The sequence below is a fragment of the Centruroides sculpturatus genome, unplaced genomic scaffold, assembly GCF_000671375.1.
Source record: "Centruroides sculpturatus isolate CEXI.00-Female unplaced genomic scaffold, Cexi_2.0 scaffold31, whole genome shotgun sequence".
Classification (NCBI taxonomy): Eukaryota; Metazoa; Arthropoda; class Arachnida; order Scorpiones; family Buthidae; genus Centruroides; species Centruroides sculpturatus.
In genome coordinates this window covers 1,131,621-1,148,346 of record NW_019384496.1, presented here as the reverse complement: position 1 = coordinate 1,148,346, position 16,726 = coordinate 1,131,621, and the positions used below count along the sequence as shown (strand labels likewise).

Genomic DNA, 16,726 nt, shown 5'->3' with positions numbered 1-16,726 from the left:
TCTGAAAGTTATTATATTGTTGCTTGAACATTCTGCAGCAGTGTTGTTCATTCCAGAAATTACCATTTACCAAGCATTAACAAAAACATGCTATAAAATGAAACAATGANGAAGGAAAAGATTAAAAAATATAACTCTAACTTTTAACTTCACTTATTTTATTCTAACTTCAAACATTTTCAATCTTTTCAAGGCCATCCTCAGTGTTTCTATGTAGAATTAAATTTCTAAAAAGAACATTGGCTTTTAACATTAATTTTTCAAATCATCCTAAAATGATGATCAAGACGATTCAAAGAATTAACATTAAAAGCAGACATTCCTTTTAGAAATCTAATTCTATATGGAGCAATGAGAATGACCTCAAAAAGGTTGAAAATGTTTTGAAATTACAATATTGATAAAATAGGTGAAGTTAAAGGTTAACATTATATTGATTAATAAGAATTAATCAGTTTCAAAAATTAATAAGATAATATTATATGAGAAGGTAAAGTTACAAGATCTACATTTCAGAAAATAATTTGCAGAACATTGTAAAAATGTTATTTATTATAGTATATTCAATTAATAAGTTAACAGCTACATGTAAATATTGGAGTATTGCAGTTTGAAATGAAATGAATGACTTGATTGTAAAGTTGGTCTCATCACAGAGAAGTTCAAACAGTTACTCACTTTTTACAATGAGAACGACGTAAGTCGAGGTATACCTGTATTGATGTTTTCATCACAAAAAAAAATGTTGATGCTGGAAATCAATGAATCAGCATGAAACTTTTGTTATGGACAGTTTATATTAGAAAAAAATGAGTAAAGCCCCTGGGATGAGCGAGCTGAAGCAAGGGGGTTTGGGTGCCTACTGTGGAAGATTAGAGCAAAAGGAGCAAAGCTAGAGAGCCATCCCTGAGTTGAACAAAGGAAGCAAAGTGAGGTAATTGGGCTGATCCTGTGAGGGGTTGTATTATATAGAATACAATATATCCCTGTGGATGAGCATGTTATATTCTGTATCTAAAGCTGTCAAATGATAAATACGTTATTCAGAAATTTTTAAAGCTATAACATACAGTCACCTAACTAAATTAGCAACACTGTCTTGTATATAGTTTGGAGTTTATTAAATGTAATATGTATGCATGTTCCTTTTAATTCATCCAATTTAATAAAACACAGGATCACAAAATGCTGTTATTACTTTCTTCTTTCTTGACTGTTATGTATACATAACAAGGGAAAGTATTGGAATCGTGTCAAATTTGACCCTCTGAGATTTTTGCAAATCTCCACAATTTGAGACCTGAATCCAAAAATGTCAAAAAACAGGAAAAAAAATTGTGTGTGTGTTGGCATCTATTTCACTTAATATCTCAGGATGGGGTAAAGATTAAGTAACAAAATTTGGCATGGTGGCTTGTATATGAGGGGCATTGATGCTATTAAATTGTGGTGGTTAAAGGGGTGGGGAGATAAAGGTAGTCATGTGTATCTCCAGTAGGATCAGACTTAATGACAATTTTACTCTAAAAATTAAACTTTTTGCCATTTTATAGTAATTAAAAATATAAAAAGTTTTTAAAATAAAATCTCATAATAAAATTGCATGTGGCATCATCTATTAAGTTATATTGCAATTAAAATTATAAAAGTTATTTTCTAAGTAAGATCTCACAATAGCTGGAAAACTTATGCAACTTGTTGCTGGATTTTTTTAGTATTTTTTTATAATATTCAAAAAATAAACAGCAATTAAAGAAACTATTTAATCCTGGAGTCTCCAAACTTTTCTGACTTAACTCCTTCAATAATTCCTCAACTTTTTATTGACCACCCCTTCTTTTTTTGCTATTACAGTTAATAATAAATAAATATGGTGAGCCAGTGTTAATCCACACAGAGTTTTCAAAGAAAAGATCTACTTACAGTTTACATATTTACATCCTGAACTGTCACATACATAACCCATTAGATTAATAATTTTCAATCAACCCCCAACTACTTTTCAACCCCTGAAAATGTCTTTTTGACACCTGGGGGCAATATCAATTACTTTGGGGATTTCGGTTTAATCATACCTGCCTAATGCAAATTACATAAAAAACAATTAGAGCAATTAATAACCTTTATACTGCTATTTATCTATATAATGACTTAAGAGCAATCTGTTTTACCTCAAATTTTTACCTTTGTTTCCAGCTTCTTCAATTATCTGGTAGATTAATTTTTCTTCAGTGTCAGCACCTTTCACTTTTCTGTATATTTTTTTATTTAAAAAATAAATTATCAATTAAATCTTAAAAAATATATTATCAATATTAATAAAAATATTATATAAATAAATACTTCATCTTTTATCAAAATATTTTGGATGTATTGACTGAAAGATTTGTCTTCAGGAAATAAAAATTAATAAGAATTTTTAATTATTGAGACAAATGTCTCAATGCCCTATCCAAAATTCATCTCAAGGATTTTTAAGCTGAAGGAAAAGATTAAAAAATATAACTCTAACTTTTAACTTCACTTATTTTATTCTAACTTCAAAACATTTTCAATCTTTTCAAGGCCATCCTCAGTGTTTCTATGTAGAATTAAATTTCTAAAAAGAACATTGGCTTTTAACATTAATTTTTCAAATCAACCTAAAATGATGATCAAGACGATTCAAAGAATTAACATTAAAAGCAGACATTCCTTTTAGAAATCTAATTCTATATGGAGCAATGAGAATGACCTCAAAAAGGTTGAAAATGTTTTGAAATTACAATATTGATAAAATAGGTGAAGTTAAAGGTTAACATTATATTGATTAATAAGAATTAATCAGTTTCAAAAATTAATAAGATAATATTATATGAGAAGGTAAAGTTACAAGATCTACATTTCAGAAAATAATTTGCAGAACATTGTAAAAATGTTATTTATTATAGTATATTCAATTAATAAGTTAACAGCTACATGTAAATATTGGAGTATTGCAGTTTGAAATGAAATGAATGACTTGATTGTAAAGTTGGTCTCATCACAGAGAAGTTCAAACAGTTACTCACTTTTTACAATGAGAAAACTTATACAAGATGCGTTCCATAAGTAATGCAACTAAATTCATAAAAAATCATTTATTGAACATATTCTTACAATTAATCAAAAATCTTCGAAATAGCACCCTCCTGCATCAATACACTTGTGAAGGCAGTGTTTCCAGGCCTGGAAGGCCTTCTCCAGAATGTCCTTTAGACCTGATGTAACATAAGCCTTTATATTTTCAATCGTGTCCCAATGTTTCCCTTTCATGGCCCCTTTTAAGCGAGGAAACAAAACAAAGTCAGCGGGCCAGGTCAGGACTGTAAGGTGGCTGTGGAACCAATGGGGCGTGGGTCCTAGCCAGGAAATCGTTGACAATGAACATGCTGTGGCTTGGCGCGTTGTCTTGATGAAGTTTCCATGTGTCCTTGATGTCACTTCGTCAGTGCACAACCCTCCTTTTCAGTCTTTTGAGCACTTCCAAATAGAAAGCTGCATTTACAGTGGTCCCGGCAGGTACAAATTTGTGGTGGATAATGCCTCTGACATCAAAGAAGACAATGAGCATGGTTTTGATCCTACACTTGCTCATGCATGCCTTCTTGGGATGGGGCAACTTATGCCATTGGAAAACTCGTGATTTGGACAAGCAATCACTCCCAAAGGCATGCTGAATTAATCTAAAGGTTTCAGTGGCAGACTTCCCAAATTTAATGCAAAATTTGATAGCGTAACATTGCTCCACAAAATGATCCATTGTGCCATGTTACATTAACTCAAAATAGGGTTCACAGGAATGAATGTCCTCACCCACCGGCAGCTTGGAAGCAAATGAGACCAAGCGAGTTTTGAAGCTAACACCCCATGCCACCTAGCACAGCAGGTTAGAACTAGATACGGTGTATCGTCACGTCATGAAAAAATTGGTTGCATTACTTATGGACACACCTTATATATCCACTAAATCTGGATTTAAGTTCTCGCTTAAGCATCTTGTATTCATAGCATTTATCAATAAAATCAAATATAATATCAAGCTACTCAAGTTCTAACATGGATTAGCACCATCTAGTGGCAATGTTTTGAAGTATCTTGTAAACAAAGATGTCAATATACTGTACTGTCATGTGATATATTTCTAGACTGAATAGTTAGATGCAAATCTATGCATGCAATGATATCACAACAGTTAAAAATTGCTTTCAACTTGTTTACTGTCTTGTGAAGCATGGATATGACCTCAAACTGGTATCATTTTTCTGCATGAAACCATCAAAACACAATATATGCAAGAAATTTAAATCCAGCTTAATACAAATTGAAGTAAACAAGGAAAGTATGATATCACATCAACATATTACCAAATGGTTCATACCATTTGGTGTAAACAAAGAGAGCTCAGGACATACTGCAGTTTTATTGGGAGTTTTTCAACTCCTATTAAAACTGCAATATATCATCTCCCATCTGGCCTCCAGTAATTTATATTTCTTTCCATGATTTAAGATATTATACATAGATATTGTTTTTTTTATAATCAATTGAAGAAATTAAACATGCAGTTAGAGTGTAATTAAATCACAGGAATAGAATGAATACAATTATTATACAGTAGACCCCCTATAATTACGGTCCCTATAATTACGATTCCTATAAAACTGCAAAAAAATTGCGACGGTATCCATAAAAATCGATAAAAAACTCCTATAATTACGTAAAACGTCATCGGGCAGCCGAACTACTTTCCCGCCGTCCGTAGCGCCACGCTACGGAGAGATTTCTATCGTCTGGACAGTATTATATAAATTATATATAAATTAGGTACTGTACATATAATTATATATTAATTATATATAAATTAGGTACTGTATATATAATTATATATTAACTTATTGTAACTTTGTTATAATTAAATATATAATTTCCGCCGTCTAGCGTGGCGCCACGCTACGGAGATTTTTACGCTAACTATCGTCTGTCAGTATGTAAATTAGGTACCGTAAGTCTAATACAGTACTGTAATTTTATACATTTCTTGTGAAAGAAACATTTCTTATTCAACGGCGATTAAAATTATTTATATTAATGATGTCTCCAAAGTTCAACGAAGTTTTCGCAGAAAAATAAGTTGTTAGAAATCAGCCGCTATTTGCTGAGCTGTTCCGCGACGAAAACAAGCTTTAGCAATGGCGATTTCGAATGGTGCACACTCGGTAAGTAATCCTACAATTTTTTGTTTATAGCATAGTTTATACGGATTAGTTTCAAAAAAATTATACGCATTTTGGAAATGTTGAGTCAGATTAGTCTAGAATCGATTATTTTTATGGGAAGAAAACCTTTCAATCAGCCGTAGTCCGTAAACTTCACACATGTCGGGCTGTGATTGGAAGGACTTGTAAGAAATCGGATTCCTAAAGAATGGAACGTATCTATGATCTTATAGGGGGTCGACTGTATATGTTACTGTGAAAGACTGAAATTAGAGAATGTCAATATTCTCTGGTGAATGTTGACACATACAAAATACGTTGGTAAAAGACAGAATATTTGGTTATATTATTATACATTTGAACAATCACTGGTGTATGTCGATAAACTCAGATAAGCTTTGGTGGAGGTCGAAGAAATTGTTAATACTTTTGAAGAAAATTTGAGCAGTGGCCATAACGAATACCATATTCCAAAGGAAAATATTGAAGAGGAGCTTCAACCCATCACGTCTTCATATCAAGCCCTGACTGAACAACACGAAGTTATTTCTATAAAAAGAACGGCTGCAAAAGAGAATCTTCTACTGTGAGCAATGAAAATGTTACGAACCTCAAAAAAAAAATTTCCTTCTGCTCAAATTGGTGACACCATATGAATACAAGTCCCTGATGTTGACCGTGGCCATACAGATGCCCGAAATGTGTTGGTGGTTGTTGTTGGAATAGAAGACTTCGACTTTTATAAATTAGCAAACAAAAATGGTACCCTCAAGCAGCTTTATTCCCGTAATCAGTTCGTAATTTGTAAAGAAAAGTTACTTTACTTTCCATAGATGTTATTTCTTCACAAGAAATGCTGAGAGAAGCAGCTGTAGCTAATTCGAAATGTGGAGGGCAAGGCTATACACATTGTCATTGCAAAAAGAAGTGTTCCACAAATAAATGCAATTTTTACAATTGCATTTATTTGTGGAACACTTAGTGTTTGTGTAGCAAGGGACTCATGTGCAATTCAAAGTGCCATAACAGTTTAAGTTGTTGCAATAAATAAGATTGTATAACGTTAATCACATAATTTATGTGTAAGTTTATTATTGTATTATTTATCTTTAATGATTTAGAACGTTTTAGGTTCAACAGTTTATTTACATGTGCTGGTACTTAAGCTTTCTCCTATTTTGACAAATTAAAAAGTTGCATTTTTGTCTTAACGTAATAAAAATATTTTTATTTAACATTCTCCATCAGTGCATGCTGAATGTCGACATTTGCCAGTGTAAGTGAGAAATAACGATATTTAGCAAATATTTCATACATACACGAAACGACTGTGTGAATGCTGACATTCACCGGAGAATGTTGACATTTGCCAGATATCGGTCATTCACAGTAACATATATATCAACAAGTATTTGAATATTTCTGGTGACTGTTGAAAAATAATGTAAAGGTTGAAGTTTCAACATATATATAAATAGTTGGTTGTATATACATTAAAAATATTGTATTTGAAATAAACATGGCAAATTAAAGTTGTATGGTCACCTAATTTATTTCCGAAAAACTACTTACATAAGAAAGCTGAAATTACCATCACTTTTCAACATAGTCACCTGTAGTTGTATACATTATTCACTAATTTGGCACCATAACTACATGGCAACTGCAGACACTTCTTTTGAAGTTTGTCAAATCTGCTGGAAAAGCATTGATAAGGGTGAAACAACTGGAAAACAAGCAATCAAAGAGTTTGTCCTTCAGAGTTGGGAAAAGCCAAAAACCACTAGGGGCAAGATGAATAGGGAGCATAAAGAATCAGTTCAACATTGTCATGAAGAAACTTCTGAACAAAGGTTGCCCAATGAACAGGAGCACTGTCATGATGGAAGAGCATGGCTGTGATTTTTCAGATGTTTTTGCTGCAATGCTGGAAGAAATTTCAAGTCTGTGTAGGACACAGCCATCACCGTCACAACCTTAGGGATGCAGTGGGTGATGATGACACCTTTGCTGTCCTAAAACAAGAATGACTGAGAAGTGAAAAGAAATGATGGGTTCCCATCATTTCTTGGTACTGATAATAACCTGAAATTTCCTCAGTAGAGATAAGCCTGTACACTTCCATTGCACTAATTGCAGTTTGGTTTCAGGATTAAAAAATGGCATCCACATCTCATCCATTGTGACAATCAATAAAATGAAAGCATCATTCCTGCCATCATCTCCTGACACACTGTCATGCATGTAGCCTTATGTTCATCAGTCAGCATTTGTGACACTCACTTGGAGGAAACTTTCCACTTTTCAGGTCTGCATGCAGGGTGATGTTTACAGATTTTAAGAAAATGTCAACTTTTCAGACAATCTCTTCCACAGTGGATCTGCAATCCTCCTAACCAGTTCTTCCACTCATATAATCATGCTGTCAAACTATCTAGTGCATTGCCAAGACTGCTTTGGTTTGTTTACAAATGTTATAAATAAACTTCTTTGAACTGTCTCACCCACAAATGAACATTCATGTCTATTTTCTGCATGTTTCACTCAACTAATGATGAATTTCATTGGGCATTATGTGAAGAAAACAGATGATAACACACTGTTCTGGAACACAAATGTTTCTATTTCAATATTTAAACTGTTTCCAACATCAGTCAGCACCACAAGTGTTCTAAGAGTTGAATGATGCTGCCATCTCACACATCCTTAACAAATGCCTTCATATTTTAAAATGTCTCCCATGTTTCTATCTGCTCTCATTAAAAAATTACAAGACCTTACAACTTGAAAGCACCTTGTAGATCATGTAGCCTTACTTTCTGAATTTTGTACTTTAATTTTATTAACATAACTTTATTCATTAATAACCTCTTAATTTTTAATATTTATTTTCTAATGAAAACTTCCATAGCTTTCAAAAAAAGCAAATATATATAACAATAATATATAAAAAACAAGACCAGAATTTTTCATATATCAGTTTCTTATTTAATAAAACATTTTTGAGAAATTTATTCCCAATCCCAATTTAGAATTACAAATGATTACAGATACAGAATATTGAACTTGCCATGAACAAATTTGAGAACATAAAACAAAGAATGTGTAAACATTTTAAAATTTTAATTATACTCTAATTAAAATATATGACTCTTCTAAAGTCCTAATTATATTTTATTTAATGTTCTTGGATAGTCTATCTTAGAAATCTTGGAAATAATTACATTTAACCAATAATTTTATACAAACTTTCAATAATTAAATACTACTAATCAAAGTAATATCTTACAATTTACAAAATGATTAAAAACAAGACATACCAAAATTTCTGTTATTCATTATTACATTAGAATAAATTCTTATAACAACAAATATTCATTTCAACCAGATTTTATAGTACTGTAACTATTTTTCTATTTATAAAGACTTTTATATTACATGTTCTTTTTGTTTATGCTCCAATCAAACTTTATATCTCAAAATTTACTTGGAGTAAAGTACTATCATCATATAAACTTATTTAATATTTAATTGTTAAAAGTTTATACAAAATAATTGGCTAAAATATAATTATTAGAAAAAAAATCAGAAAAAATTTTGTAAATAAAAAATGAACTTTAAAGAAAGTCATCAAGAAAATAAATTAAATTAATAATGTGCAATTTTTTAAAATTACATGCAATTACATCAGTAGCAGCAGTAATAAAATGATAAAATGTTCAGCATAGAAGTAAAAATATAAATAACGATAAATAAAAAATCTTCTAGTTTTTTTTTTTTTAATATTGATAGTTACAAGTATAAGGAAAATAGTAAGACTACTAAAACATGAAAATGATCTTGCATTAGAAAATTTAACAACAGCTTTTATAGAATTTCTGATAAACAATTAGAAATCTTAGATATTCATTAACTCCTTTTTTTTTGGAGTTTAAATTTCTCATTATTCTTGATTAGATGAGGAAAAGAAATTTTTGAAGTTGATAAGGACAATTATTGATAATGAATAAACAAATTCTGGAATTATTTTTTGTATTACATAGAAATATTCCAGGACAAAGATTTTATTTTCTATCAGTTATTTCCTTCAGTTATAATAAGGATAACTAAAAATATACAACTACCTTAGAACAGTGACCAAATGATCAAACTGTAAATTTATATTTGAGATTGATCTCAGAAGTTTTCAAGCTGTGCTGAAACTGAAAAATTAATTTGTATTGAAAAATGAAATTAAATATATATTGCATATATGCATACATACCTCCTTTTTATTTGATAATATCTCACAAAACCTTTTTTATCATATTATTTATTCAAGAAAGGATTCAAGATACACTTTATCTTGAATTTTTTAAAGTATCTTTGTAAAAAATGTTTGTAATTTAATTTGTAATGCAATGTATGTTTTCATCTATTTCTTTTTTATTGTTCTTTTTATTATATGCTATAATTGTATTTTAGTTTTCAGGATACTTGTTAAAGGGCGGCATTAATCACATGCTTGTAAAGCTTTACCTAAAATAATAATTTAGATAGATAAATATTTTGATAACTAAATAATAGAAGTTCAATACTCTATGTCTGTAATTACTAATAACTGAAAATGGAAGCAAACAAATATTTCAAAAAATATTTTTCTTCAAATAAATTATTTCAATTTTCATCAGTAAATAGTTGAAAAAATAAATATCAATCTTGTAGTGTACATTACTTTTTTAATAAATTTTATATTTCTTAATAATTCTTTTATTAAAAGTGACTACCAGACCAACTGTTAGTGTTAAAAATAAACAATAAATTCTAATATGGAAAATAAATATTAGAATTAAGGATATTTAGGATTACATCTTCACATTAATGAAACAGATTTTGACTATTTTAAATTATGTCAATAAAAGATTTTATCAACTTACATTGCTGCTTCTGGATCTTTTAACTTATATAACAGCTGTTTGCCTTTTTTCAATATTTCTATTTTTTCCTTTAAAAATAATTTGCTATAATTATTGATTTATTATAATTTAAATTTATTTGACTTATCAATGTTAAGTTCTTAATATATAATCATATGTTAAAGAAATAAAAATATTACAATATTTTTTTCATGCACAGATATCTGAGAAAAAAAAATATCACGAAAATGAATATATCACAAAATCAGTGATTAGGTTTGGTTAAAAAAAATGGAATATGATCAAAATGTCTCAATCTTTCTCCTACTCTTAATCAATCTTAAGAGCAGAAAGAGAAATATTGAGAAATTTTGTCCATATTCAAGTTTTAAAATCTAATACAGTTAATAATTGCATAAACTAATTAGAAGTACTACATACATAAGAAAAGAAAAATACAAGACTTATATGGAAATGAGCAAATGGGATACATATCTTGTAGAACAAATCACAAACAGGCTCAGTATATGAAAAGTATATCAATATGAAAAGTAAAGATTCAAAAAGCCAAGTAAGATAAAGACAAAGAAGATATAAATACAGTAAAGAGTTGAAACCCAAGTTAAAATCATGAAATAAACCATCATAAAATATACCACATACAATATCAGTAGAAATTGCAACAATGAATTTATTTAAGCTTTCTATGAAATATGTATAAATATAAACTGGATGATAGTGTAACAAAACAAATCTTTTTATACCAGCAGTTGATTTAATGAAAACTAAATTCTCAGAGGGGAGACAAATGAATCAGCTTGTAGCTAAGTTTGTTTATGTAACATCTGGTCATTATATAAGCTAAGACCACTGATACCCACCCATAACTAATCTACTGTCTAGAAAGAAAATTATTTGACACCTTCCATTCACCCACGTGTGAACTGAGTTTTCACATCAGCAATAAGAATGATAAGCTATATCATCAGATGCAAATCACTCATTTCAACTTCCTACGAAAATCTCATCCTGATTTTTGTGCATCTCCAAAGCCCTAAAAAGTAGTCTATTAATAATTAGAGCTGTGCCAATAACTGATATATCACACTGAAATCAATAAATGTTTACAATATCAATATTCTAGACAAATACTAAAACTATTAAATCAACAGTTTTAGTATACTAATATTTGTTATAAATGATGAATATCAGTATTTGTTAATTATAATAATCACCAACTCTATTTCTTTAAAACATAATAATTTCCCTAGCTGAAGCTGAAGAGGGGCAGTGCCCGAAACATGTAATTGTAACTCATAGCAACTAAATAAAAATGAAAACCGCCAAGTGTTAAAAATAGTAGCACGATTTGTGTTTGTGAATCATATAAATTAATAAAACATGGTTTCAGAAGATTGGTAATAGTGTATTTTATTCTTATTTGATTCAAAAACCACAAAAATAAACATATTAAATTTAAGAAACTCCCTGTAAATTATCTAGGCTTACACTAATTAACATCAGCTTTGTATGAAATTTGAAAGGAAGGTGTTATTTTTAAGGTCAGAATAGGTGGTAAAAGTAGCCCACACTGACTGTCAATAAATCATTAATTGTTTTATTGTCTTGTAAACAAAAACTCTCTTCCTGATTTTAAGTCAAATTACAATGTTATTATTTTATTGTACTCAGAAGAATGTTTTCTTTAATGTTTAATTAACTAGGTTTGTTAGAACTGATTAATTTTATATTTTAGCCACAGTTTAATTGGCATGCTGATAACCCCCGTTTTTATGCAGAATGTTGGTCATTCCACGAAAATATGGTAAGATAACTTATTACAGTGTATATTCTAACATCCAACTGGACACAAAATGTGTAATGGAATTTTGAATCATGCAGTGAGAATCCCATATTTGTGCAATAATTGTCTGATTCTGATTTTTATAAGAATTTCTTTCTTCTAGTTATGTTAAAGTTAAAATATTTACCTAAATTACATAGTGTATGATAAAACCTGTTCAAAATGGAACCTGAATAAAAAGAAAACTAGCTTAAAAAGAAAAAATTCTTTGAAATGAAGCAATTTTCTATGTTGAAAAAGAACCTGTTAAAAATGGAAACCTGCCAAACCAGAAAAAATTTTCAGTACCATGAGATTCTGGTTTACACAGGTTTAACTATATATTTTATTTGGCCCATGAAAAAGAACTATGGAAGGAATGTTGGTAGAATTTACCATTTCAATCAATTATATACAATAAATATATTTTTTTATACACCCACTTCATCAATATTGTCATTTAAATCTATAATCTACAACCACTGTGCACTTATTGTATAGTAAATTGTATCAAATGTAGGTGCACAATGCACACTGCTCATATCTAATAATTAAGATTGAATGGTTACTGAAATTAATAAATAATTACAGTGGGTGATTGGTTAACGAACAGTTCGGGTAGCAAACAAATTGAATAAAGAACACTTTCGAGAAAGATTTTTATGATCGGACAACAAACACTTTACTGAACAAACATAAAAAGAAATAACGGAAAATAACAAATACCAATTGATTTTCCCTTGTCTTCAGGTAACAATACAAAACCTTTTGGATTGCGGGAGATGTCAACATTGGCACTCAACCCAATACCAATCAGATAGTATTCCTCCGAATTTTGAAACTCTCCCTTGTAATTTCAGCTTTTTGTTTACCTTTCTGACAAATAATTTTTTATAGACTTCACGAGACTGTCGAACAGGCACTTGTTAAGTTTTGTGTCGGGGCTTATTTACGAAAGGTGAAAGCTGTTTAACTGTTCCATCGGATATTCGTTAACATTTTAATACCAAATTTCAAATTTCATCCAGGTCTTGCATTTAATTAATTTTTTGTGGGCTAGTTGATTTCTGTTCTCTGAATTTTTGTAAGTGCTTTTCTGGACTTTCTATTTAAAAAGGAACTGATAATATTATGGAGCCTAAAAAGAGTGGAGTGTCAAGAACTGTGCGCACCATAGAAACCAAGCAAGAAATAACAGCCAAAGTAGAGATTGGGCAGAAGATGTCTAATGTTGCTAGGCAGTATGGCTTGAACAGGTCTATAGTAGGCACAATCTTAGCTATGAAAGATATATCAAGAAGTCTCAAGCTGCTAATGGAGTAATGAAAATCACATCTGAGAAATAAAGAGCATGGAAGAGCTCATAATGGAACCCGAAACGGATATAGTAACATATACTTTTGCCATAGGTTATATATACTGAACCCACATTTCAGTTCTAACCTATCAGTAGTTTATTGTGTACTTGGGGAGGTTGACTTGCATTGCAAGTATTTAAACCAGAATTTTGGAATTAAAATCATGAGGTTGACTTNACAAAGTCTTGAAACAGATTATGTTCATTAACTGATCACCCACTGTATACAAATGCAAGATTTGTGTTATTGTCCTTATTTTCCATTTAGGTCTTTTAGAACAGCTTATTAAGGCTTGGATTTATCAGCTTGGCCAAAACAAAACTGATATTTGTGCAATAGGAAAAAAACCTTAGAATAAAGTCTGACTTATTGACAATTTTCAGCTGTTGCTTAGTATCATATGTAGATCCTATTACCAATATCCTTTTTTCGTATGACTTATATAATGTATACAGTTATCTCTTGCTTAATGCAGGATTTGATTAACACACTAAATTAATTGCGGCAATCTCTTTATATACATGGTACAAGTTTTAATTTACATGGCTTTACCAGCTGTCTTTACTTAACATAGATACTGTATTTTAATTAACATGATTTTGATATACAAAGTAGGATTGAGGGATTAATTAATCGTGTTAATCAAGGGATTCCTGTACAGTATTTCATACAATGAAAGATATTACATTTAGGATTTTGATAAATATGGTGTAGATAGTACACAGTTGTACAGTAACATATACTTTTGCCATAGGTTATATATACTGAACCCACATTTCAGTTCTAACCTATCAGTAGTTTATCGTGTACTTGGGGAGGTTGACTTGCATTGCAAGTATTTAAACCAGAATTTTGGAATTAAAATCATGAGGTTGACTTATATGCCAGGTCTAGCATACAGTATATAGTATGTCATCACTCAGCTCAGAAAGGATCATCATATTTGAAATACAGGTTTAATGTACAAAATATTTTAAACATTTTGATAGAATGATACTATAATGGAAGAGATGTTTAAATAGAATCTGTTCAAATTTTGTATGTGTTCTACACACATTCTATATTGCCTAAAGATGACATTAATGCAATGTTGAAAATGCTTGTGAATCTTGTCTAATATTAAAGTTTTTTCTAATTCCAAATGACAGTTTGTTTTTCACATTTCTATTACAATTTTGGCATGCTGTGTGTTACTAAATTTGATTCACTGTGAACCTCCCTATCAAGTTTATCCATCCTCTTGATGTCCTCTCTCTCACACAAAATTACTTAGTTTTTCCTCCTCTTTTGATTATAACCAAACAAGATTGCATTTCTTTATTTGCATTCTTCTTACACCAATCTTTCATCACTGATCATTTCTTTTCTATTCTTATGCATATGCTTTTGTTATGAAAGTGTAAGCAAGCATAGTTCAAGGATAAAGACCAATCCCAAAGAAACAAATGACAAAGAAAGCAAGAAATCTGTTGAAAGTGATAACAGCACTATTCATATGCCACAAAAGCCACTGCAAATTTGTTTTTGCATGAAAGATCAATGTCTGTGAATTGATCTTGAGTGAGTCAGTGAGTGCTCTTTCATAGCTTCCATCATATCTTCTAAGCAAGGTTGAATCCTAGAGAACGTGTCACAAGAAAAAGTGTCAAAATATAAGTAGAAACAGAAAATCTCAATACTTTCTAATATTTTTATTCCATTTCCACATTAACATTAAAATTTCATAGACAACACCAATGTCACCAAAAATTTTCATCATCAGCAACATTTCATCTTTAATAGGTTCCAACTTGAGCAGCTTTCACTATATTATGTAATAATTTCTTATCATTAATTTTAAAAACCTGTGCAATAATTCACTACACAAGCCAAAATCAAATGTTACATAATATATATCATAAATACATAAATAAATATAAATACCCAATTTAATAATTTTAAATTTTTGCATAATTATTTTTTTCTATATTATTGCAATCTTTTATTCAGAATATAAAATTTATTTTATTACAATACCTGTGAAAGTAACCTATTAATTGCTGTTACCACTTGACTAGTATCTGCATGAGGCATTTCCGTTCTTATTAATTTATCTGTAATTCCAGATGCATTATCTTTACAGAGCTGAATTATCCTAAATAATTAATATTAGAAATATTACATTAATATAGAAACAACTACAGTATAATGTTGCAGGTTAAAACAAAAACATGTAAACATAACAAGTAAGATATAAGTTAATAATGATAAAATAAAAACTTGATAATGAAAAACAATTATTATTATTATTATATATTTAAGTTCAATAATCAAGATTATATCAAATTAATTACAAATTGATTTCATTTTATTATATTCACTCCTATAAATAAAATAATCATCTTCTTCATTAACATAATTAACATTGCTGATATTAAATATTAGCAATAGAATAATTTTTATATGAATAAAAGTAAACACAGTAAAATGCATCTAAAACAGAATTTGACAATACTAAACTTAATTTTCCATTTTGATAGAAATTTGTTTTATAGAGGTTTGTGTTTTTCTTAATGTAGGAAAGAGAAAAGTTGTAAAATATTATAAATTACATTCATAATTGTTTCTTTTCTAACATAATATATTATGAAAAAAAAAAATTCTAAATATCTGGAATAAAAATATAAAAAACATACAATATTGAAGATATATATATATATATATATATTATTGCAGTCTTCTTTAACATCCTTTCACAATCACTGGAACATGGGAAGAGCCTATAAAGAAAGGTTGACTCTGCCAATGTTGTTTGTGTTCCAGTGATTGTGAAAAGACAGTAAAGTAGACTGCAAGAATTTTTTTATTTTTATTTTTTTCCTTTTTGTATATGTCTTCAATATTGTATATATTTTACATTTTTTTAAGTATTTTGTTTCAATGTTTTCAACATTAAAATATGTATATGATGCAAAGAAAAAATTCTCTGTAAAAACCCAATTCAGTTGGAATGTACAGTGGGTGATCGGTTAACGAACAGATCGGACAACGAACAAATCGGATAACGAACACTTTCGCGAAAGATTTTTATGTTTGGACAACAAACACATGATCGGATAACGAACATCCCACATAACAAACACAAGAAGAAGCAACGTAAAATAACGAATACCGATTGGACTTTCCTTGTCTTTGGGCAACAATTCGAAACTTTTCGGAGTGTGGGAGACGTCGACATCGACATCGACGCTCAAGCCTGTATATACCGATCGGATAGTATTCCTCTGAACTTTGAAACTCTCCCTTATAATTCCAGCCTTTTATTTTTATGACAAAATAATTCTTTTATATATTCTCGAGACTGTCGGGTAGGCACTCGTTAAGTTTTGCGTCTTTTTTTTTTTTTTTTTTTTT

The 16,726-nt window shown here is 29.7% G+C and overlaps 1 protein-coding gene across 2 annotated transcripts in view; it reads right to left on the bottom strand.

Annotated features, from left to right (window-relative positions):
• LOC111621950 (DNA-directed RNA polymerase III subunit RPC6-like) overlaps window positions 1-16,726 on the bottom strand; it is a 43,333-nt gene that overhangs the window by 19,114 nt on the left and 7,493 nt on the right. For both annotated transcript variants that reach the window (XM_023364212.1, XM_023364211.1), the window contains 3 exons: window positions 15,350-15,467; window positions 10,154-10,221; window positions 2,185-2,252 (listed from right to left, as the gene is read on the bottom strand). In XM_023364212.1, coding sequence (XP_023219980.1) covers window positions 2,185-2,252; window positions 10,154-10,221; window positions 15,350-15,467 — 254 coding nt within the window. The remainder of the gene's footprint in view (window positions 1-2,184; window positions 2,253-10,153; window positions 10,222-15,349; window positions 15,468-16,726) is intronic.